At 36.9% G+C, this 23,364-nt stretch overlaps 1 protein-coding gene across 1 annotated transcript; it reads left to right on the plus strand.

Moving 5' to 3' along the window:
* The first annotated feature begins 6,863 nt into the window (after window positions 1-6,863).
* Window positions 6,864-14,051, plus strand: CMTR2 (cap methyltransferase 2). The gene is made up of 2 exons (XM_065899326.1): window positions 6,864-6,945; window positions 10,480-14,051. Exon 2 carries the CDS (start codon window positions 10,499-10,501, stop codon window positions 12,797-12,799), a length of 2,301 nt encoding a protein of 766 aa, XP_065755398.1. The 5' UTR covers window positions 6,864-6,945; window positions 10,480-10,498; the 3' UTR covers window positions 12,800-14,051.
* Window positions 14,052-23,364: the final 9,313 nt, after the last annotated feature.

Consider the following 23,364-nt stretch of genomic DNA (forward strand, 5'->3'; position numbering starts at 1 on the left):
ACTTATGGTATTTTCTCTCTCCCCAAATAATAACACCCTTTTAAGGGAAAAATTAAAGTCTCTTTCCCCTATCTTTTCATTACTAGTTCCCCCTTTCTTTAGACTCCTACAACACTTAACCTGTACTGTACGATACAGTACTTAGTTGTATAATGTTACTTATTTTTTAACATCGTGTCTGCAATGAATTGCTTAATGCTTCAAGGGTGGGCCATGTCTTGTATTCTATTCCACATGTCAGTGTTTCCCAACTAATTTTTTTTTTAGCCTCCTGAGACCATCTCACGGTAATATATATCCTCTCTTAAACCCTTACATTTAAAAAAAGTCATTTTGGTCATTTCTACAAAAATAAAATAAAGAATTAATTTTAAGTAAAAACATATTTTAGGTCAGCATATTGTCAATGACTGTATTATAAATCTTGTTTTAAAGTTCACTTAAATATAATCTTGAATGCTATTCATAACATATAAAAACACATTTTGACTTTTCTTCCTTTAGTAAGTGACTCACTCTGTTTAGTTGACTTTAAATTAACTATATGAGAGAAAAAACATAAATTGTTAAAAAATAAATTTTATGAAAGACATTTCATATTGAGTTTTAGTCCTGAATATTTTAAAATGCAGAATGAAGTTTAGCTATGTTTACAGCACCAAAGATAGACAAAAACTGCTTTAATGATCAGATATTTAAAATTCTTGCATTTATGCTTAAAAATTAGTTGATTTGCTTTAATAATTTTTGTTTAGTTTCCAAACAGTAAGAAAAAAAATAGACTATAGGCTGCTGTTTTCAAGCATTTTCCCACAAATACCGCCATGTACAAGTTCTAACCAATGGCTGAATAGACAAATTGGTTATAATTTTTACTATATTTTCTCTTTTTAACATTGTATTTTGACAGTTTAAGGTGCTGCATGAGAATTTTGATCAGAATACAATTTAAAGATCTAGTGGAAGGTCGTCATGAAGGAAATTGGAAGACTTATTATCAGGTTTATAACCTTTATTGACTTCTGAAATTTCAGTGTCAATGTTCCCTTAGCTTGCTGCCTTTGAACAAGTCCATTCTATGTGGAAGGAAGAGAGGAAGCAGAACACTATGTGACAAAGAATAGGAACAGTTTAAGATTGTGTAATCGTCAAAACCAAGCCTGAATGCTGTTCACTAAATCAGGTAAGTGGGTCAAATGACTGAGCCATAAAGACATTCACTTGGTCTTCACCAAATCGAAGCTGTTCACCTAAAGCTCACTTAGAGGCTCTCTTTACTGCATTAATGGGAAGTACTAGATACTCATTGTATGTATTTATTTGTTTTTTAGTGGAAAGAGATGCCATTTTTGCCTTTCATGCTGTGAATCTCTGTTTATTTCCCCCAATATTTTATTATGAAAAATTTCAAAAGAGAAAAGCTGAAAGAATTACATAGTGAACAGCCACGTGTCCACCACCTAGATTCTACAGCCGTGAACATTTTGCTATACTCACTTTATCATCGATCCGTCCTTTTCTCCATCCATCAACCCATCTTATGTGTAGCGCATTTCAAAGTAAGGGGCAGATGTAGTAGTATACTTCTCCCCTAAACATTTCAGCATGCAAATGGTTAACCCAGAGCTCAATATTTATTTGTGGCTCTTTTTTTTTTTTTAAAGCAGAATTTATATTTAGTGAAATGCTAATCTGAATTGTACCATTTGATGAGTTTTGACAGATACATATACCTCTTAACCTAAATCCCCTATCAAGATATAGAACATTTCCATCACCCCAGAAAACTCCCTCTGGGGTTTTGGAACCACGATTTGTACATTGTCACCTCACAGAATCTGAGGATGTAATTAGAGACTCAGCAAGTTGATTGGTGATAAATGATCACAGAAGCAGTTTAGTTTTTGTTTTCTTTGACAGAATTATAATCAGAGTAGAGGCCAGGGAGCCAGTTGTTTCAATTCTTGGATGCTACTTATGTTGTAGTCATGCCAGTTGAATATAAGGAACACTCAGGAACTGGAAAGAATAACTAATTGTAGCTAGCTTCCACTCAGGTACCGTGTATGATCATCAAAATATACTTTAAAAAGTTGAAACTAAATGCATTCACATAACTGCATTTTAATACAAATTTGCAAATACATTAGTGCAAGGCCTGGTTATTTTCTTTGAACTTTGCAAAGGTTTAAATACTAATTTCATTCATTCATTATATTTCATGTTTTCCAAAAACTTTGCGACAATCTACCTTCCTGCTTTTTAGGACAAAATGAATGAAACTCATCTTTTTTTTTTTTAATTAAATTACTGGCCTACTGTAAGCATTTCTGGCCATGAATGTGGACTATAAAGTTGTTTTTAAATCACTGGAGGCAATTTCTAGGAATTCTCTGCAGAACAGATTGGCCTTGAAGTCAGGCAGACCTAGGTCCGAACCTTGACTCCACTGCTGACTGACTGCATGACCTTCAGCAAATTGCTTAATCACTTTGGTCCTTGATTTCCCTGTTCATAAAATGGGGACAGGGGCTTCCTTGGTGGCGCAGTGGTTGGGGGTCTGCCTGCCGATGCAGGGGGCGCGGGTTCGTGCCCCAGTCCGGGAGGATCCCGCGTGCCGCGGAACGGCTGGGCCCGTGGGCCGTGGCCTCTGGGCCTATGCGTCCGGAGCCTGTGCTCCGCGGCAGGAGGGGCCACGGTGGTGAGAGGCCCGCATACCGCAAAAAAAAAAAAAAAAAAAATGGGGACAATACATATACTGACCTCATAGAGCTGTTGAGACAAGGAAATGAAAAACGGCAGTTTTCAGCGCTTAGCACGTATTATGTACTCAAAAAATGTTAATGTTGTGATTATTTTAGTAAAGACAGGCTCACTATAACCTTTGTTATTTGGAATATTCCTGATTATATTCATAAACTTTGGGGAACATAGTGATTGTGTTTAAGAGATTACATATCCTTTAATCTAGTCTTTGGTCCCATGAAAGAACAATATCCACAGCTTTTAGTTTTTAATTACTATTTATTAAGAATCAGATGTAAAAAGCAGCCATTTCCCACCAATAGCTAAAATAACGATTCACAACACCAAAATTTGGTGAGGATGTGAAGCAACCAGAATGCTCACATACTGTGGGTAGAGATGTAAAATGGTGTGAGCACTTGAGAAAACTGTTTGGGGGTTGTTTGGAGAGTTCCACGTACATCTCCCTTGGTGATTCTCAAAATGACAATAATGCTAAGGTTGAGAAACCCTGATCTACTTCATTACACAGCCATATGATGGCTAGGTATTTACCCAAGAGTAAAGAAAACATATGCTCACCAAAATGTCTTGTACTGGAATGCTTACAGCAGGTTTATTCCTAATAGCCGCAAACTGGAAACAGAACTCAGATGTCCATCAGTAGGAGAATAGATAATTAAACTGTGGTCTATCCATATAATGGCATACTACTTATCAATAAAAAGGAACAAACTACAGATACGGAAGACAACATGGATGATTATTGTCAGGGTTCGGAACACACTACCACCAAATATGGTGTCTTGGCATACTGAATACTTTAAGCTAAAGGAATTTAAGAAATGGTAGGTGCAGGAAAGACTCTCTGACCTTGCTCTGAAGCAGGTCATAAGAACCTTGTGTGAGAGATGCCCTCCCTGTGCCTGGAGGAAAGAAACATCCTTATCCCCAAAGATGGAAGGACTCCAACAGGAATTTAAATGAAGGTACCTTGCTAAATTTCCCCCAGTTTGCCACTCTTAGCTCATACTCATTTGTCACATTTTCCCACGACTTTCCACTTCTCATCAAACCTATATAAAAACACTCAGGTCCTAGTATAAAAACCTAGTATAGGACTTCCCTGGTTGTGCAGTGGTTAAGAATCTGCTTGCCAAGGCAGGGGACATGGGTTTGAGCCCTGGTCCGGGAAGATCCCACATGCCATGGAGCAACAAAGCCCGTGTGCGACAACTACTGAGCCTGCGCTCTAGAGCCCACGAGGCACAGCTACTGAAGCCTGCACGCCTTAGAGCCCGTGCTCTGCAACAAGAGAAGCCACTGCAATGAGAAGCCCGCGCACTGCAACGAAGAGTAGCCCCCACTCACCACAACTAGAGAAAACCCAAGCACAGCAACGAAGACCCAATGCAGCCAAAATAAGTAAGTAAATAAATAAATATATTAAACAAACAAACAAACCCAAAATCCTAGTGTAAAAACAGTTTCTTCAGATCTTCATTTCCTTGTGAAGGCTTCCATGTCACAAAAAGCATTAATAAATTTATATGCCTTTCTTTCGTCAATATATCTTTTGTTACAGAGCCCCAGCCAAAAACCTAGAAGGGTAGAAGAGAAAGATTCTTTTTCTCCCCTACAATATAAAAAAAAAAATTACACTGAATGGAAAGGGGCTGGAAACTAAAAATTATAAACTGTAATGATAGAATTTATATGACATTCTAGAACAGACAAAACTAAACTATAGTGTTAGAAAGCAGATTAATGGTTGCTTCTTGGGGGTGGGAGATTGGGAAGGGGCTCAAGGGAAATTTCTGGAATATTTAATAGGCCTTTGGCAAAAATGGTTGAGTAGTACACTTAAGATCTGAACATTTGACTGTATATATTATACCTCGAAAAAATTGAAAAAGGCAAACAACCCGTGAGTTTGGAAGATCTTGGAAGATCTTTTTCTTACAAACAGCTTTCCATTGGTCGCCCCTCAAACTCTCCAACAATTATATTTTCAGTGTTTCATTTTAGCTAGTAGATGTGTAATTGTATTTCATTTTGGGTTTTGTTTACATTTTCCCCAAAACATGAGGTCAAGCATCTTTTCATATGTTTATTCGCCTTTTGGATACCATCCTTTTGAAGTTTTTTTCTGGTTTTTGCCCATTTTTCCACTGGGACATCTTTTCTCATTTATTTGTAGGAGTTATATACTCTGGATACAAGTCCTTTGTCACATATTCGTATGGTAAATATCTTCTCTCACTCTATAGGTTGCCTCTTCACTCTCAGTGCTGTCTTATGATGAATAAACATTCTTAATTTTTTTTTTCTTTTGCGGTACGCGGGCCTCTCACTGTTGCGGCCTCTCCCGTTGCGGAGCACAGGCTCCGGACGCGCAGGCTCAGCGGCCATGGCTCACGGGCCCAGCCGCTCCGCGGCACGCGGGATCCTCCCGGACCGGGGCACGAACCCACGTGCCCCCTATCGGCAGGCGGACTCTCAATCACTGCGCCACCAGGGAAGCCCAACATTCTTAATTTTAATGTAGTTCAATTTATATATATATTTTCTTTATGATTAATGCTTTTTCCATCCTGTTATAAACTTTTTGCCTATTTAAAGGTTACGAGGATGTCCTCTTATATTTTCTGCTAAAAGAGTTATTGTTTGATCCTTAAAATGTAGATTGGCAATCCAAATGAAATCTATTTTTATTATGTGAGGTAAGAGTCCAAATAAAGTTTTTTCCATATAGATATCCAAATGTCCTAGCACCATTTTTTTGAAAAGACTTTTTTCTCCACTGATGCATGTCCTGGAAGACTTGTAAAAAATGTGTATATATATATATATATATATATATATATATATATATATACACACACACACATATATCTACATCGACATATATATACACATACATATATGTGTATATATACATATATATGTGTGTATATATATATTACATAAATGGATCAAACTCTACACACAGTTCTATATTCTATTTTCATACAATACTTTTGGCACATATGGCCTATTAATGGCTGCATAGTATTTCATTATATGGATGTACCATAAAGAATTTAATTTCCTTATAGCAGACATTTAGAGTAACCAGGTTTTGTTACTGATGTAATTAAGGTGCTGTAATAAACATTTTGTCCAAAGTGAGTGCCAGTTGTTTGTTTTCTAAAGATAAATTGCTAGGAGCGGGAATAGCTGGGCTAAGGTGCAAGGCCATTTTGTAAGGTAGTACCAATTTTCACTCTCCCTCACAGTATGTAAACCTGTTTCTCCACATTCTCACCAAAAGTAGCTATTATCGATCTTTTAAAATCTTTGCTAAGTCGAGTGAAAAGAAAACATTTCTAATTATTTTTTAAAAAGTTAAACAGCTTTGTACTATATCCTTATTGGCTATATTACTGTTTTTGGGTGGCCTGTTCAAATCTCCCATTTTTCTTCTGAGGTTATCTTTTCTTATAGGTTTATAAATATATGTATGTTAGATAACAGAGTGTTATTTCGTAGTTTCCCTAGCTTGGCTTTTCTCATGTTCTTCTGAGCACCAGTTTGAAGTCAAGCAGTACTAGGAGTTCAATTCTACCCAACGGCAAAAGAAAACCTCTGCCCAGGGCCCAGGTGGGCGGGGCCAGCGTGTCCCGGACAGGTTGGCCCCGCCCCATCCCACGCCTCCACTCTCGAGGGGGCAGGGCCAAAGGACGCTCCGTCTGTGCGCGCAGTTGCCATAGCAGCCTTGGGGCGGGAGGCTGGAGTTTCCCAGCTTCCGCACCTGCGGAGAAGCGAAACCTAGAGAGCCGAGGTCTCGGCGCTGCGAGAGTCGCCGGCGTGCGTAACGTTGACGTGTGACGCCAGCCGGGCCTTGCGGCGCATGCGCGAGCGTGTGTCCGGGCTCTCGGGCCGCCGTCTGCCGACTTTCGGCGGCGGCTCATCCTGGAGGAGTGCTTCTGCTCCGCGTGTCCTGCAGCACTAGAGTAAGGAGGGCAGGTCCCTGCCTCCTTCCCGGCCTCTCGGCGCGCCACCTCCCTTCCCTGTGTCGGGGACACAGAAGGCCTGAAGGAGCGACGCTCCCGGAAATCATCCCCACGAGCGGAAGTGGAGAATGCCCTCCTCGAGTGAGGAGAGGGAGTGAAGCGCAGCCTCTGTAGACTCTGGGGGCTGAGGTGGGCGTGAGCGAAGGTAATCCAGGCCCTGGTTCCGAGCCCGGGTCCTCCTTCGACTTTCCAGTGGGTTAGGCAGGGCCTGGAACTGAAGTTCCTCCGGGTCAGGGACCGGGCCGTTCGAATAGAGCTTGGGACTCACTTTCACCGGAGGAATTTAGGTCTTGGGTGCTCCTCGCCCAAAGTAAAGCGCTGGATACACACTAGGCATTATTTTCACCGTTGCTAGGAGGAGGAGGAGCTGGCGGAAACACTTCTAAAACTCGTTTAAGTGTTGGAGGAGTAACAATTGTATATGAGATATTGCGGGTTTTGTGTTAGGCCGGCGAAGTTTGCGGGTATTCCCTTCGTGGCTTTGAGCAGGGGGTCTACATGACTCAGTACTCGACTCTGCAAAACAAGAATGGTAATACTGACCCTCGTAGCAGAATTATGATGCCACAAAGCTCTTTGGAGTGCTTAATGAGAGGGACAGAGGAACACATACTGGAAACTTTTACCTTATATCCTGTAAACCACAAGCATTTTTGTTGTTAAGCATTGCGGTGCTAGAGTGACGTTGAAGTGCATTGTTAAGACATTCAGAACCTAATCGGAGGAGTGCCTTTTGTGCTAATCTGATATCCCTTCAATTATTCGATAAATACTTATTGAGTGCTTACTGTGTACTGAGTGCTTACTGTTCTAACTTCTTGGAAGGATAAGTGAGTAAAGAAAACAAAGATCCCTGCCATGTGGAGCTTAGGTTGTAGTTTTGGGAAGACAGTTAACAGTAAACATAAATAAGTAAATTATATGTTAGAAGGAAAAGAGTGCCATGGAAAAAAGAAAAAAAAAATACAGCAAGGTTCTTTACCATTGGTAATGCAAGATGCAATTTTAAATTAGGATGTCAGGGTAGGCTTCACAGAGGAAGTGACACTTGAGTAAATTCTTGAAGGAGGTAGGGGAAGTAACTATGCAGATATCTGAGGGAAGAGCATTCCAGGCGGAGGGACTAACTCGTGCATAGACAAACTTGCCCCTTGCAGTGTGTCTGAGGTCTTACCTGAACAGCAAGAGAGCCTGTGTGGCTGGAACACAATTAGTAAGAGGGGTAGTACTAGAAAATTAGGTTAGAGACGGAGTGGGGGTGGAGGACAGACATATTCAAGGGCCTTGTAAGTTACTGTGAAGACTTTGGCCCTTACTTTGAGATGGGGAGCCACTGCAGCCCAGTTTTGAGCAGAGCAGGGATACAATCTAACTTAGGTCTTACAAAGTTACTGTGGTGGGTTATGTTTCAGAATAGAATGTAGGAGGCAAGGGTAGAAGCAAAGAGACCAGTGAGAAGGCTATGGGAGTAATCCAGGAGAGAGTTGACAATCAGGAGGCTGATAGCTGGAGGTGGGTGAGAAGCAGTTGGATTCTGGGAATTTGATAGTAGGAAACAATGTTTGGATAATTTGTGGATTATTGACCTGAACATTATTCAATATAATATACAATTTATATATAAATATATAATATATAATTTTGGTCTGTGTTCCACAGGTATAGTCGGGAAGAACAATGGAGTGTTTGAATCACTTTAGTTGTTTTCCTGTGAAAATAATTACCTATTAGCTTAAGTAAGATTTCAGAGCTTACCTACAACCATTAATTAATATGTGAAGTTAATGACTAAAATCAGACTTTTTCCAAAATAGAATATAGTTGAAATCTAAAAGTTGTAGTTTCCAGTTAGCAAAGTGTGAGTTAGGACAGAATAACTTGTTGTAGTAAACTTTCATTTACTTTTATTTAGGATTTTAGTGAATGCCTTCTTTTTGCCATCTTTCAGAAGTTTGTCTAATATAGCTCCTAACAGTTAAAAAAAAATCTAAGGTAAGAAAAATATATTAATGGGTAACTGTGATTATCCGCAATTTTTGTGCAATGTGTAAATATATGGTGGCAAACAGAAATGGCTAAGAAGATACTTGTTACTTTAAGAAGTTTACAAGCTAGTAGAGTAGACAGACTTGTAAATAATTTAAACAAAATGTAGGGCTTCCCTGGTGGTGCAGTGGTTGGGAGTCCGCCTGCCGATGCAGGGGACGCGGGTTCGTGCCCCGGTCCGGGGAGATCCCATGTGCTGTGGAGCGGCTGGGCCCGTGAGCCATGGCCGCTGGGCCTGCGCGTCCGGAGCCTGTGCTCTGCAACGGGAGAGGCCACAACAGTGAGAGGCCCACGTACAGCTTAAAAAAAAAAATGTAGAAGGATGAAAAAGTGTGTTAAGAGCAGAGTACAAATGCTAATAGAATACAGTCTTCTGGCTGTTATTTTGTTTATTGTATTGCTCGCTCACCTTTATCTCCCATTTTAATCTTCAGACTGGTGTAGAATGTAGTGAATATGCTAAGTAAATGCAGTAGTCATGAACTGAAGCACCTATTGATTAACATTGTGCCAACAAGTACCGTGTAATACTCATTGCTGTATCTGTTGGAATTTAGAACTTTTCCAACACTATGCCATTAAGCCTTGCTTCTTTCTCTTGTACCCCTATCCCTTTCCATTGGACAGATGTTTTTGGTTTCTTAGGCAGTGTTAGAACACAGAATGTAGGGTTACTATTTGTAATTTGTATATTATTAAGGATATTTCTTCAGTTTAAAATTATTCTATCAAAGTGTATTAAGTTTTTGTGACAAAAAATAATATTTTATAATACAAGCATGGAGCTGTCTGACCAACCATATAAAGCAGGAATCTAGTTTAGAGACCTGCCAGGGTGAACTATAGGTCAGTTTCAACATTGATCAGGAGGCTAACCTGTCAGGTACACCACAGTTGACAAGCAATATGGTGATGAGTGTTTGCTGGTAGCCTGTAAAGGCGATTTGGTACCACCAAAGTGTGTGTGTGATTTAGCAAGAGAGTGAGATCTGGACAGAGGACATATTTGGCAATCTTCGTAGGTGAGTAAGTGGGTGGTGGCAGAGAGGTCTGGTAACAGGACCAGTGCTGGGTTTGGGTGCAGGAACCTCTCTTGGAAGGAAGTGAGATTTGGAGGGAGCTAAAAAAAGCTAAAAGTCACTTGTTAGAGTTTGATCAAAGGTCACGTTCAGGGATGAATCTTAGTCTAAGTAAGTGTTTGGGGCCCTGTGGGCAGTGTCTCAGTGATGGGTAGAGGAGAACTTTGGAGAGGAGCTCAGTGCGTTACTTTGGTAGTAAGAGCTGCCAGTCACTGATGAATATTCTTTGGTATGTGCTTTTTATATGCTAGCATGTTTTATCCTCATCTAAAAAAAGGATACCTCAATTTTTTAAATAAGAAACTGAGATGTAGAGTTATTTGCCCACAGCCACTTCCTAAGCTGTAAATGGCAGTGCTGGGATTTGAGCCCAGGTCTATCGGATAGCAAAGCCTTTATTCTTTATTCCAAATTGCCTCATGATGTAATGAACTGTGCTGACATTAGTCTTTCCATTTTTGGTGGGTTGTCATGATTGTGATCCAGTTTGCTGTGGATGAGATTTCACTCACTAATAAATTTGATTCATTTAATTGTGTGTTTTCTTTTTCTAGATTTTAATTTAATTTGAAAATGAGTAAGTGCAGAAAGCTACCACTGGGTTCAAGTCCTGAGACATTCAGCCCAGATATTCTTGCTGATATTTTTGAACTCTTTGCCAAGAACTTTTCTTATGGCAAGCCACTTAACGATGAGTGGCAGTTACCAGATTCCAGTGAGATTTTCACCTGTGACCACACGGAATTCAATGTGTTTCTTGATTTGAAGAGCTCCCTAAATGAAGTGAAAAACCTACTGAGTGATAAGAAATTGGATGAGTGGCATGAGCACACGGCTTTCACTAATAAAGCTGGGAAAATAATTTCTCATGTGAGAAAATCTGTGAACGCTGAACTTTGTACTCAAGCATGGTGTAAGTTTCATGAAATTTTGTGTAGCTTTCCACTTATTCCACAGGAAGCTTTTCAGAATGGAAAACTGAATTCTCTACACCTTTGTGAAGCTCCTGGAGCTTTTATAGCTAGTCTCAATCACTACTTAAAATCCCATCGATTCCCCTGTGATTGGAGTTGGGTGGCTAATACTTTGAATCCCTACCATGAAGCAAATGACAATCTTATGATGATTATGGATGACCGACTTATTGCAAATACCTTACGTTGCTGGTACTTTGGTCCAGATAACACCGGCGATATCATGACTTTGAAATATCTGACTGGACTTCAGAATTTCATAAGCAGCATGGATACCATTCACTTGATCACTGCAGATGGAAGTTTTGATTGCCAAGGAAACCCAGGTGAACAAGAAGCTTTAGTCTCTTCTTTGCATTACTGTGAAGCTGTCACTGCTCTGATGACTCTTGGAAGTGGTGGCTCTTTTGTTCTGAAGATGTTTACTTTGTTTGAACATTGTTCCATAAACCTGATGTACCTGCTAAACTGTTCTTTTGACAAAGTCCATGTTTTCAAACCTGCTACCAGCAAGGCAGGAAACTCAGAAGTCTATGTGGTATGTCTCTACTATAAGGGAAGAGAGGCAATCTATCCTCTTTTATCTAAGATGGTGCTGAATTTTGGGCCTGAAATGACCAGGAAAGCTCTCTTTCCCCATCACATGATTCCCGAATCTTTTCTTAAAAGACATGAAGAATGTTGTGTGTTCTTTCATAAATACCAGCTAGAGACTATTTCCGAGAACATTCGTCTGTTTGAGTGCATGGGAAAAGGGGAACAAGCAAAGCTGAATAGTTTAAGGGACTATGCTGTTCAGTATTTCATGCAAAAGTTTCAATTGAAGCCTCTTTCCAGAAATAATTGGCTAGTGAAAAAATCTAATATTGGTTGTAGTACAAATACAAAATGGTTTGGGCAGAGGAACAGATATTTTAAAACCTACAATGAAAGGAAAATGCTGGAAACCCTTTCATGGAAAGATAAGGTGGCCAAAGGGTACTTTAATAGTTGGGCTGAAGAACATGCTGCATATCATCCTGGGCAAAGTGCTCTTTTAGAAGGGACAGCTTCCAATCTTGAGTGCCACTTATGGCAGATTTTACAGGGAAAGAAACTGCCAAGGGTAAACTGTTCTCCTTTCTGTGATGGTGAAATTTTAAAGGCTCTTAATGAAGCAATTGAAAAGTCACTGGGAGGAGCCTTGAATTTGGATTCCAAATTTAGGCCAAAACAGCAGTATTGTTGTTCTTGTCACATTTTTTCTGAAGAATTGGTATTTTCTGAGGTGTTTAGCCTTACAAAATGCCTTCAGGATGAGCAGGATGTAGAACCCAGCAACCAAGTAAAGTGCCTGCTTGTGGGTTTTCCACCTCTCCAACATGTCAAAATACATACACCATTGGAAGTTCAACTCTTGGAATCAGCTGAACTCATGACTTTTAGCTGTTCATTGCTTCATGATGGAGACCCAGCTTACCAGAAGTTATTTTTGGACTGCCTTCTACATTCATTGCAGCAGCTTCATACAGGAGATATTATGATTTTGCCTGTACTTTCTTGTTTTACAAGATTTATGGCTGGTTTGATCTTTGTACTCCACAGCTGTTTTAGATTCATCACGTTTTCTTGTCCCACCTCTTCCGAGCCCCTGAAGACTTGTGCAGTCCTGCTTTGTGTTGGTTATCAAGACCTTCCAAACCCAGTTTTCCAGTATCTGCAGAATGTGAATGAATTGTTGAGCGCTTTGGTTAACTCTGATGCACCCCAGCAGGTTTTACAGTTTGTGCCAATGGAGGTGCTCCTTAAGGGCACACTACTTGATTTTTTGTGGGATTTGAATGCTACCATTGCTAAAAGGCATTTGCATTTGATTATTCAAGGAGAGAGAGAAGAAATCATCAGCAGCCTTCAGTTATGAAGTTGAACTTGTCCTTTCTGAGATTTAACTTCATGGCATCTTTCAGTTTCCACTGGTATTGCATCCCTTTGTATTGATTTAAAACCTTTTATTTTGAGGAAAGGCCAACTTTTGCATCATTTAAAGTTTCATTTTTTCTGGAAAGCCATCAGCTAGTTCTGACCTCTAGGGTATATACACTCACAGACATAGAGTTTTCTATGTGGTAGAATATATGCAGTGATGATATTCAACCTCAAACATGAGAAGTGTGTATGAGCTTGGGGTGGACACACCCATGCTTGCATATGCAGTTTATGCAGTTGGTCTTATTTATCTGCTTAAGATTTGCACCTGTGTGCCTTCATTCAGATTAGATTTTTTTTCCAACTAATTTTCTTTCAGTGGCTAATACTGTTACTGAATTGATAGAGGTCTTTGATGAAAGGAGGTGAGCCACTACTCAGCAACACTAATTGCCTTTAATACTGACCATGTCAGTTATGGATATGTGGAATTCATCATGCCAGACATCTTGATACATGCCATTCATTGCCTTTAGGCCATCGATCCGGTTTACTTCTGTGGTTTAAATGAAGCTGCTGTGCTGTTTTATAAATATTTTACTTAACCACAACCATCCAACTAGAAAGGATATCAAGACAGCTTCGAACCCAAAGATCATGTTTAAAAAAATGAAAAATTATTATGTCTGAAACACTCCTATATGAGTGAAAAGTTTCACTTAGCAATGGTATGTAATTTTTAACTTCTGGGAAATAATCTGTGAGCAAAAAGATTTTTTTAAATTGCAAAGTAATGTTTATGGTCTCATGATGTGGACATGTGTATGTGATGAATGTAGTGAGTACTGAAGAGAAATTTTAACACTTTCAGAATGATGGTATAACATTAAAATTTTTAAAATTTTCATTAATTCTTTTTTTCAGTATGAAAGTAGCACTTTACCAGAAGATTAACCATGAGATCGTTACTTTATCAATTACGTTTGATTTCTTTTGGATTATATGTATTTGTCAGTATAAATGGCCTATTCTGGCCAATTGAATTAAGCGGATCTTTGTTACTTTGAAATTCTGCAAAGTGAAGAATATGTGTATTGTCACATGTGCATTTTAGACATTTTTGTTAGTTATATGAAAAGTAAATATATTCTTTGATGTATTTGGTTGACAAATATTAACCTGAATTTTTTCATGTTCTTTGCTATTTTGAGTTCCATTATAGATTTATGAATAAAGTCATTAGCAGAGAGATTTTGTGTTCAGTTTTTTAAAGAGAATCATGGGAGAAGTTAAAAATATAACTTGGAAACGCATTTTTTTTAAAGGAAGGTTTGAATGGGAGTTAACGTTCCTTCATTTCCTCTGATTTGTATTCATTAAAATTTAGTCCTTAATATTGCAATATTTATGGAAGCTCTGCTTCAGGAAAGAAATTGAGTACTTAAGGGAGGGAGGAAGAGGGTAGATGTACTTCTTGTCAGGGAGGGTGTGGAGTACTAGAGGTAGATTTCTGAAAGAAATGTGATTTTCTTCTTGTGACTTTATGGAAGCTTTTATAGTTGTATAATGGTAGAAATCTGATAGAAAAATTGGTTACCAAGAGAGAATCAAAAACCACTCTTGGGAAACCATTTTGTGCTTAATAGTCTTTATGCCTTGGTTGATTTGGTCCAGTACAATGACTCAGTTTGTTTTTACTTAACTATTTGATTAGAATGAAGTTGAAAGCCTAGGTCCAGGTTCTGGTACTAGCACTTTCTTTTAAGCCCCTCAGATAAGTATTGAATGCTTAGTTGTTTTTAACATTAACCTGTGTTGGAATATGTAACATACCTGGTGTATGTTAGAGTGTATTTTGGTTTTTAATCCAGTGTTTGGGATCAGTTGCTGTTCATCTGGTTTATTGGATTCAAATTTGCTCTAGAGGTGAGATACAACTTGAGGAAAGTTCATATTAAACTGGATGTAGCTGACAGGTACCAATGATTTATAAGAATTTCTCTTTAAGAAAAAGGGAAGGAAAAATGCTGTCTGAAAAATGAATAAAAAAATAGAGGAGGACCATAAGATGAGAGACGATTTGTATAGTTTATCAAGTTAGTTACTGTTCTTAAAAAAATTCTTTTTAGTAGATTTTGAGATTTTTAACTTAATTGTGATGCTGTTTATTTATTTATGGCTGCGTTGGGTCTTCGTTCCTTCGTGTGGGCTTTCTCTAGTGGCGGCGGGGGGAGCTACTCTTTGTTGCGTTGTGCGGGCTTCTCATTGCGGTGGCTTCTCTTGTTGCGGAGCACAGGCTCTAGGTGCGTGGGCTTCAGTAGTTATGGCATGCAGGCTCAGTAGTTGAGGCTCACGGGCTCTAGAGCGCTGGCTCAGAAGTTGTGGCATGCGGCCTTAGTTGCTCCGCGGCATGTGTGATCTTCCCGGACCAGGGATCAAACCTGTGTCCCCTGCATTGGCAGGCGGATTCTTAACCACTGCACCACCGGGCAAGTCCCAATTGTGATGCTTTATGAAAGGAATTTTTAACAGCCAGAAAATTTAAACATCACAAATGTGTTTCCTAACAAACTTAGAGAAAGAGGTCTTACACATTTACTTTCTTCAGTATTGATTTTTGTTCTCCCTAAGAGAAAAGTCAGTTTTGTATTTTAGTGAGGGCTTTTATATATTATCCTAATGTCACATAAATATTTAAATGTGTTAACAGTATCTTTTCTGAATAAATTTAAAATCCAAATTTGTGGACTTTCTCTATCTTTAATTATTTTGTTTAAAAAGATTGGCATTAAAAATTTTTTTCTACTCCAAAGATCTTGGAGTGTAATGAAAGAAGCAAGATATTAGGATAGTTGGAAAAAACATGTTTATTATGCTTTTGTTATTTTACTTATCTTTGATGAGAATACTGGGTCTTTTAAATATTTAAACCGTATCTTTTATTTCCAGATGAGGTCATTAATTGAATAGTTTTAACGTTAGTTACGGTACTGTTATATGTGGTATGGGTATATGAAATCAGTTAATACCTCACATTTTTAGAAATGAAAATATTGATTATAAACCCAATCAAAATCTTATTTTCCATGTTTAAATATTTAATACTTTTCATTGATTTTTTAAAAAGGGCAACATATTTCGTTTAGTATATTTTTGCTTTTGAGGTGAAAGTACAAAAAAGGAGATTTTTAGTTTTGTTTCAGTTTTTAAAATTGTCTCAAGCAGTAAATGATTATTACTTTTTATAAAACCAGTACCTCCTTACAAAGATTTTAACCAAAGTGTGAGAGGTTTTCTGTTAATTTTTATGTTCTAAAAAAATAAAAACATTTACTAATTACACTGGTACAATTACGTCTTAAATTTCCTTTGTAATCTGTTTAATACAATTTGAACAAAACTTAGACTTAATATAGATATTATCCTTTATTAAAATGATGAAAAATTATTATACTTAGATGGTACAGATAGCCAAGGCCTGGCTGAAAATTTGTTTACAACATAGTTACTATTGAAAAGAGAGACTCAATTATTTGATAATAGGCCTCCCCACCTTTTTTTTTTTTTTAAGTTAGATTAAAACTTATTTCTGGATGATCTTAGTAGAACTAATTATAAAACAAAAATTTCAATATTTCCTAATAAATTTCTATTTGGATGGTAAATGTTTTTCCGGTTGGCCTAATGGCCAAGTAGCAAAAAACTAAAAACTTGATACTACATATAGTCACTTACAATATGTTGGTATGTTTTAGGGCATGTAATTAAAACAATAATCCTCAATAAATTTGTAATAAGTTATTTATTATTTTGTGCTTCCAATCAATGCATTCTTTAGTTTATATAAAATAGTTTATATAAAATTTTTGAATAAGAAGGGATTCCCCTGCCCTCCCCCCCATTCTGTTATTTGTTTTTTCTTAGTTTTGGTCAATACAGAAGATGAAGGTAATTTATCTTTGGATAAGTACAGGTTTATACTGGAATGTTTTGGGAAGAGGTGAAGCTGCTTTATAGCCACAGATATGGAAGATGCCAACTGTTCTTTACTAGTGAAAATATTTAGAAATTATCTGTCACTGAGCATAGGTTTGCATTTAATTTCACTCAATTGAAAATTTTATTTAAAAGTGTAATCTGCTTATGTTCATATATAGGTTGCGTACTCATTTACAAATTGTACCCATAATAGTGTTCTTCTAATTTTCTCAAGATCTTGACCGTTGTGTTTTTACAGAGTGTCTTAGTAGATTAACTAGGTGTAATCATTCTATGTTCATTTATACCAAGTGCAGGAGCATCAGTTTAGCCTGTTACCAGGGATTTAATAATATTTAATATTGCAGCCACATGGTTGATTTGTGGCTTAAATTTGTTATGATATAGTTAAGGAACACATTTGTAGAGATTGTTCTTTTTCTCTACGTATACTATGCTAAAAAGATACTTTTATTTTGAAAAGTCTACATATCTTTGTGGATAAACCTATTTTGTTTACATGTGTATCTACATCTTTTTTCTCTTTAAGAGTTTAGGATTTAAGATTGTGTGCATCAACACCAAATTAATTTACTGGGCAAGGCAGATGTGCTTTTACTGTCTAGAATTTTGGGAGTTCTATTCTGTTTCCAGTGAACTCCAGGACTGAAAATTTAGTTTTTATACTAGACTAGCTGAGAAAATTCGAAACAAGCACAGATATCCTAATGAATTTCTTTTTTTTTGTTGTTAGAGTAAACATCATTCCTGCAACTATCCTGTAACTCAAGTAATGTTAATCTCGTCCTGGAGCTGTTTTTACTTCACTTACTGCTTGGGTCATTCAACTTGAAAATTTTTGATTGGTTGATTTTTCTGCTCTCTGGAACATTTTATTTGCAGTATTTTATATATATATATATATATATATATATTATTGAGATATAGTTGATGCACAATATTATATAAGTTTCAGGTGTACAACATAGTTGAGAATTTATTAAAGATTATATTCCATTTGAACATTACTTACATTGTTCTTTCTTTTTTTTCTCCATTCTCTCATTTTCTTGCCAGAATTATAAACTCAAGGGCAAGGCACTATGACATATACTTATTTTGTATCTAATATTGTCAATATAGGTGTCTATAGAATACTATTTGATTTTGTGTTTTTATTATAGAAAACTTTCAAACATATACAGCATTAAAATTAGATAACAGCCCCCCATACCCTCACGCAGTTACCATAACTGTCCACATTTTTCTGAACTTATTTTATCCTCCACTTTTTTTTTTGGAGTATTTTGAAGCAAATTCATGAAATATCTCTAACAGATATCACACCTAACAAAATATCATCCAATACTTAGTCTGTGTTTAATTTTTCCAGATTGTCTCAAAAATGGCTTTTTACAGTTGACTCAAATAAGGATCCGAATAAGGCTCACACATTGCATTTACTTAATATGTCTCCAAAGTCTCTCCATCTATTGAGTCCGTCTCCCAACATTTTCTTTTCCATGCTAATTTAACTGTCCTGTAGTTTTCCACATTCTGGGTTTGGCTGATTATTTTAACTTGTATGTATGCCACACATTGTCTATAAAATGGTAGTTAGATCTAGAGAATTGATTGCTTTTGGCAAGGATACTTCATAAGTGGTGTTGTGTACTTCCTTTTCTATCACGCCACAAAGCACAAAATGGCTGGTTGCCCCCTCTCAGTGACATTAGGGTTAGTCAGAGATTCAGATATCAATTTTATTTTTACACTACTAAGTTTTCTGTCAACCTTTCACTTAATAGCATTAGCTTCTATTGAATACTGATTTTTAGCTCTATTAGGGGTTGCAAATTAGTGGTTTTCTGACCACATTTCTTCTGTACTAATTGGACTTTATAATATGTTCTTGAGGTCATCAACTATTTGTTTCTTCCTGAAGCAGTTTGTTCAGAAAAAGCTGGAGAAATGCTTAATTTTTAAAAAATTTAATTTTTTTATTGAGGTATAGTTGATTTGCAATATTGTATTAGTTTCAGGTATACAACATAGTGATTCAAAATTTTTATAGTTTATACTCCATTTATAGTTATTATAAAATATTGGCTATATTCCCTGTGCTGTACAATATATCCTTGTAGCTTATTTATTTTATACATAGTAGTCTGTATCTCTTAATCCCCTACCCCTATTTCCCCCTCCCCTCTTTCCTTTCCCCACTGGTAACCACTAGTTTGTTCTCTATATCTGTCACTCAGTTTCTTTTTTATTATATTCACTAGTTTAATTTTAGAGTCCACATATAAATGATAACATTCGGTATTTGCCTTTCTCTGCCTGACTTATTTCACTAAGCATAATATTCTCTAGGTTCATCCATGTTGCTGCAAATGGCAAAATTTCAATCTTTTTTATGGCTGAGTAGTATTCCATTGTATATGTATACCACATCTTCTTTACCCACTCATATTGATGGGCACTTAGGTTGCTTCCATATTCTTGGCTATTGTAAATAATGCTGCTATGGACTTTGGGGTGCATGCATATTTTTAAATTAGTGTTTTTGTTTTCTTTAGATAAATACCTAGGAGTGGAATTGGTGGATCACATGATAGTTCTATATTTAGTTTTTGAGAACCCTCCACACTGTTTTTCATAGTGGCTACACCAATTTACATTCCCACCAACAACGTACAATGGTTCCCTTTTCTCCACGTCCTTGCCAACATTTGTTACATGTGGTCGTTTTGATGATAGCCATTCTGACAGCTGTGAGGTACCTGAGATCTCGTTGTGGTTTTGATTTGCGTTTCTCTTGATGATTAGCCATGTTGGGCATCTTTCCATGTGCCTGTTGGCCATCTGTATGTCTTTGGAAAAATGCCTATTCAGATCTTCTGCCCATTTTAAAATTAGGTTGGTTGGTTTTTTTTTGGTATTGAGTTACATATTTCAGATATTAATCCCTTATTGGTCATATCATTTGCAAATACCTTCTCCCATTCAGTAGGTGGTTTTTTATTTTGTTGATGGTTTCCTTTGCTGTGTAAAAGCTTTTAAGTTTAATTAGGTCCCATTTGTTTGCTTCTGATTCCTTTGCAGTAGGAGACAGATCAAAAAATATATATTACTACAGTTTATATCAAAGAGTGTTCTGCCTATATTTTCTTCTAGGAGTTTTATGGTTTCTGGTCTTATAAATGCTTAATTTTAAAAAACACCTTATCAGTTTTCAGATAAGTAAGTTGGTGTCTTAGCAACCTCCAGGGGTGACAAAAATTTTTTTTGCAGTTGTTTTTTCTAAACTATCTCTAGGGCCTCATGGGTGGTTATATATTTGATGTATCTTTTTTTTTTTTTTTTTTTTTTTGCGGTATGCGGGCCTCTCACTGTTGTGGCCCCTCCTGTTGCGGAGCACAGGCCCTGAACGCGCAGGCTCAGTGGCCATGGCTCACGGGCCCAGCTGCTCCGCAGCATGTGGGATCCTTCCGGACTGGGGCACGAACCTGTGTCTCCTGCATCGGCAGGCGGACTCTCAACCACCGCGCCACCAGGGAAGCCCTGTTTGATGTATCTTAATCAATTACAATTATTGTTCTTACTTGATGCTTGAATTATCCTATTTGACATGGGTGTGTGGGAGAGAGACTCCTTCAAGTTGATACTATGTCATTTTTTACATAATTCAAACAGTCTTTGATACTTTCTGGCACAGCATGTGCCAGTTTCATCTTTTATATTTTCTGCCTAGACCTGATGTCATCCTGACCTTAGTGGGAATGTCTGCAGTGCTGTGGTTCTCAAGATTTTTGGTGTCAAGACCCCTTTACGCTCTTAAAAATTATTGAGGAATCCAAAGAACTTTAGTTTATGGGAGTTTATCTGTTGATATTTTCCATATCAGAAATTAAAACTGAGAAAAATTTTGTTTGTTAATTCAAAAATAATGATAAAACCATTATATGTCAATGTAAATATTTTTTATGAAAAATAACTTTCAAAACAAAATTTAGTGAGAAGCATGGCATTGTTTACATTTTTGCAAATCTTTTTTTTTTGTCTTTATTATAGAAGATGGCTAGAATCTCATATCTGTTCTTACATTCAGTCTGTTGTGACACAGTTTTGATTGAAGTACTTAAAATCTGGCCTCAAGGCTATGTGGTTGAGAAATGGAGGAGTATTTAACAACTTCTTTATGTAATTATGGATATTCTTTGATGCTACTCTAGAATGTGACAGGTAATAGTTTCTTAAAAGTTGGTTGCAATGAAGAATCTTAAACTATATTAATAACATTTTATACTCTGTTACACTAACATCCACTGGTCTGTCTTGCACTTTGAGAGGGTCACTTACCCACATGTGGTTTTGTAACACCATGAATTTGTCATTTGGAAAATATCAGTTCATTGAATTTTGTACATCTTGCAAATGTTGACACATTTGATTATATGGTATCAAAAATAAATCACATTTTTAAACATCCCCACTAATCTCATCAGAGAACTCTAAGTACTGAGAAGCTGTCATGCTCATGGTGGTGGACAAAATTTTTCTAAAATTCTGATTTTCACTTGAGTGCTTGAATTTTATCATGGCAGCAAATATTGTCAGTTGTTTTCCTTGAAGTGACAGCTCACTTTATCAATTTTTGAAAAAATATCTGTCAAAATTACTCAAGTCTGAGTAACTATAGTTTGTCTGCTGGTCGTTCTTTAAAGTGAAAATGGTGTTCCATGAAAAATGCACCACTTCGGTTTACAACTCAGTCGCAGATATGCTTCCTGGATACAGCCATCCTACTTGGATATGCAGCAGAAGTGCTTCATGTGTAGTTCCCATTTCTTCACCTAGAATATTAAAGACATACTCAAGGGTTGAGACAATAAAATTCCTCATGTTTACTACTTCATCAAAGGTATTCATAGGTAAAAATGGCTTCCCCTCCCCCCACTCTGATATGTGTGATGAAGAATGACTACTAGTATAGTTTGTTGCCACTACCATGATTTGTGCTGAGACATCAGCAATTTTGCCCACTGCTTTTACATAACATTCACTAGTAACATAGTGAAAAGGGGAAATAATGTCTTGGTTGGGTCCACATACCACACTTTGAGAACTGGAGCTCTGGTGTTTCCCCATTATATCAGCTGCTGAGTTTTTAAAAGTTTATTTCATTATTTTTATTTATATTAATGAGGTATTCCTATTTTTGAGGCTTTTAAAAACATAAATGAGTGTTCATTTTTCCATTTTTTGAAATCTGTGAAGATAAGCATATTTTTCTCTTTAGCTCTATTAATGTGATTAGTTGTATTAATGGTTTTCCTAATATTGAACTCCTCTTACATTTCTGAAATAAGCACTGCTTGATCTTGATGGATTATTGGATTCTGTTTGCTAATAGTAGTTACAATATTTACATTAATATTTATAAGTGAAATTGGTCTATAGTTTTATTGAGCAGTATTTATCTAGTTTTGGAATCAATTTTATATTTGCTTTATTAAAATAATTTGGATGTTTTCTTTTTTTCCCCTGTGTGCTGAAGGAGTGTAAATAGCATTTGCATCATCTGATCTTTAAGCTTTGGTAGACTGCTTTGTGAAACAAGCTGAGCCTGGTGTGTTGTTGGCAGGGGAACTTATTTATGATTTCCTTTATTTCTTTTTACAAAATTCATTTGTTTAGAGCTTTTGTTTCTATTCGTGTCAGTTTTAGTATATTTAGTTAGAGTGTTACTTTGTTCATCTAAATTTTATTAGAATTTTTTTTCCATAAAATTGTAAAATCATGTAGTCTCATGATTTAAAAAAATTTCCTGTTTTGAGTTAGTTTCTTTTGTGTGTTTGTACTTTCTTTTAAAAATCAGGTTAACTATTTCTATTTTGTTGATTAATTTTCAAAGAACCAGCTTTTTTGGTTTACTTTTTGTTTTTTCTGTTTCTAACTCATCAATTTCTGCTTTATTTTTTAAAAATTGACATTGTATTAGTTTCAGGTGTACAGCATAATGGTTCAGTATATGTATATATTGCAGAATGATCACCACAATAAGACTGGTTAACATTCATCAACATACATGAGTTACAAATTTTCTATTTCTTACGATGAGAACTTTGAAGATCTACTCTCCTAGCAACTTTCAAGTATACAGTAGAGTATTTTTAACTACAGACAGTTGACTCTTGACCAACATGGGTTTGAACTGTGCAGGTTCACTTACATGTGGATTTCTTTCACTAAATGTGTATTATATACATACACTATACTGTCCGTAGTTGGTTGAATCCATGGATGTGGAACTGTGTATAAGAAAGGCTGAATATAAAGTTATATTTGAATATTTGACTGCATCGAGCATTGGTGCCCCTAATCCCCGACTTGTTCAAGGGTCAACTGTATATGTATTAACCTCCACCTCTGCCAACCACCAGCCTATTCTCTGTATCCATGATCTCACTTTTTAAATTTTAATTTTTTATATTCTACATGTAAGTAAGGTCATATGGTATCTGTCTTTCTCTGTCTGACTTATTTCAATTAGCACAATGCTCTCAAGGTCCATCCATG

The sequence above is a fragment of the Phocoena phocoena genome, chromosome 20, assembly GCF_963924675.1.
Source record: "Phocoena phocoena chromosome 20, mPhoPho1.1, whole genome shotgun sequence".
Classification (NCBI taxonomy): Eukaryota; Metazoa; Chordata; class Mammalia; order Artiodactyla; family Phocoenidae; genus Phocoena; species Phocoena phocoena.

Coding starts and splice junctions, on each gene's coding strand:
- CMTR2 (XM_065899326.1), top strand. CDS start 10,499: ATGAGTAAGTGCAGAAAGCTACCACTGGGTTCAAGTCCTGAGACATTC.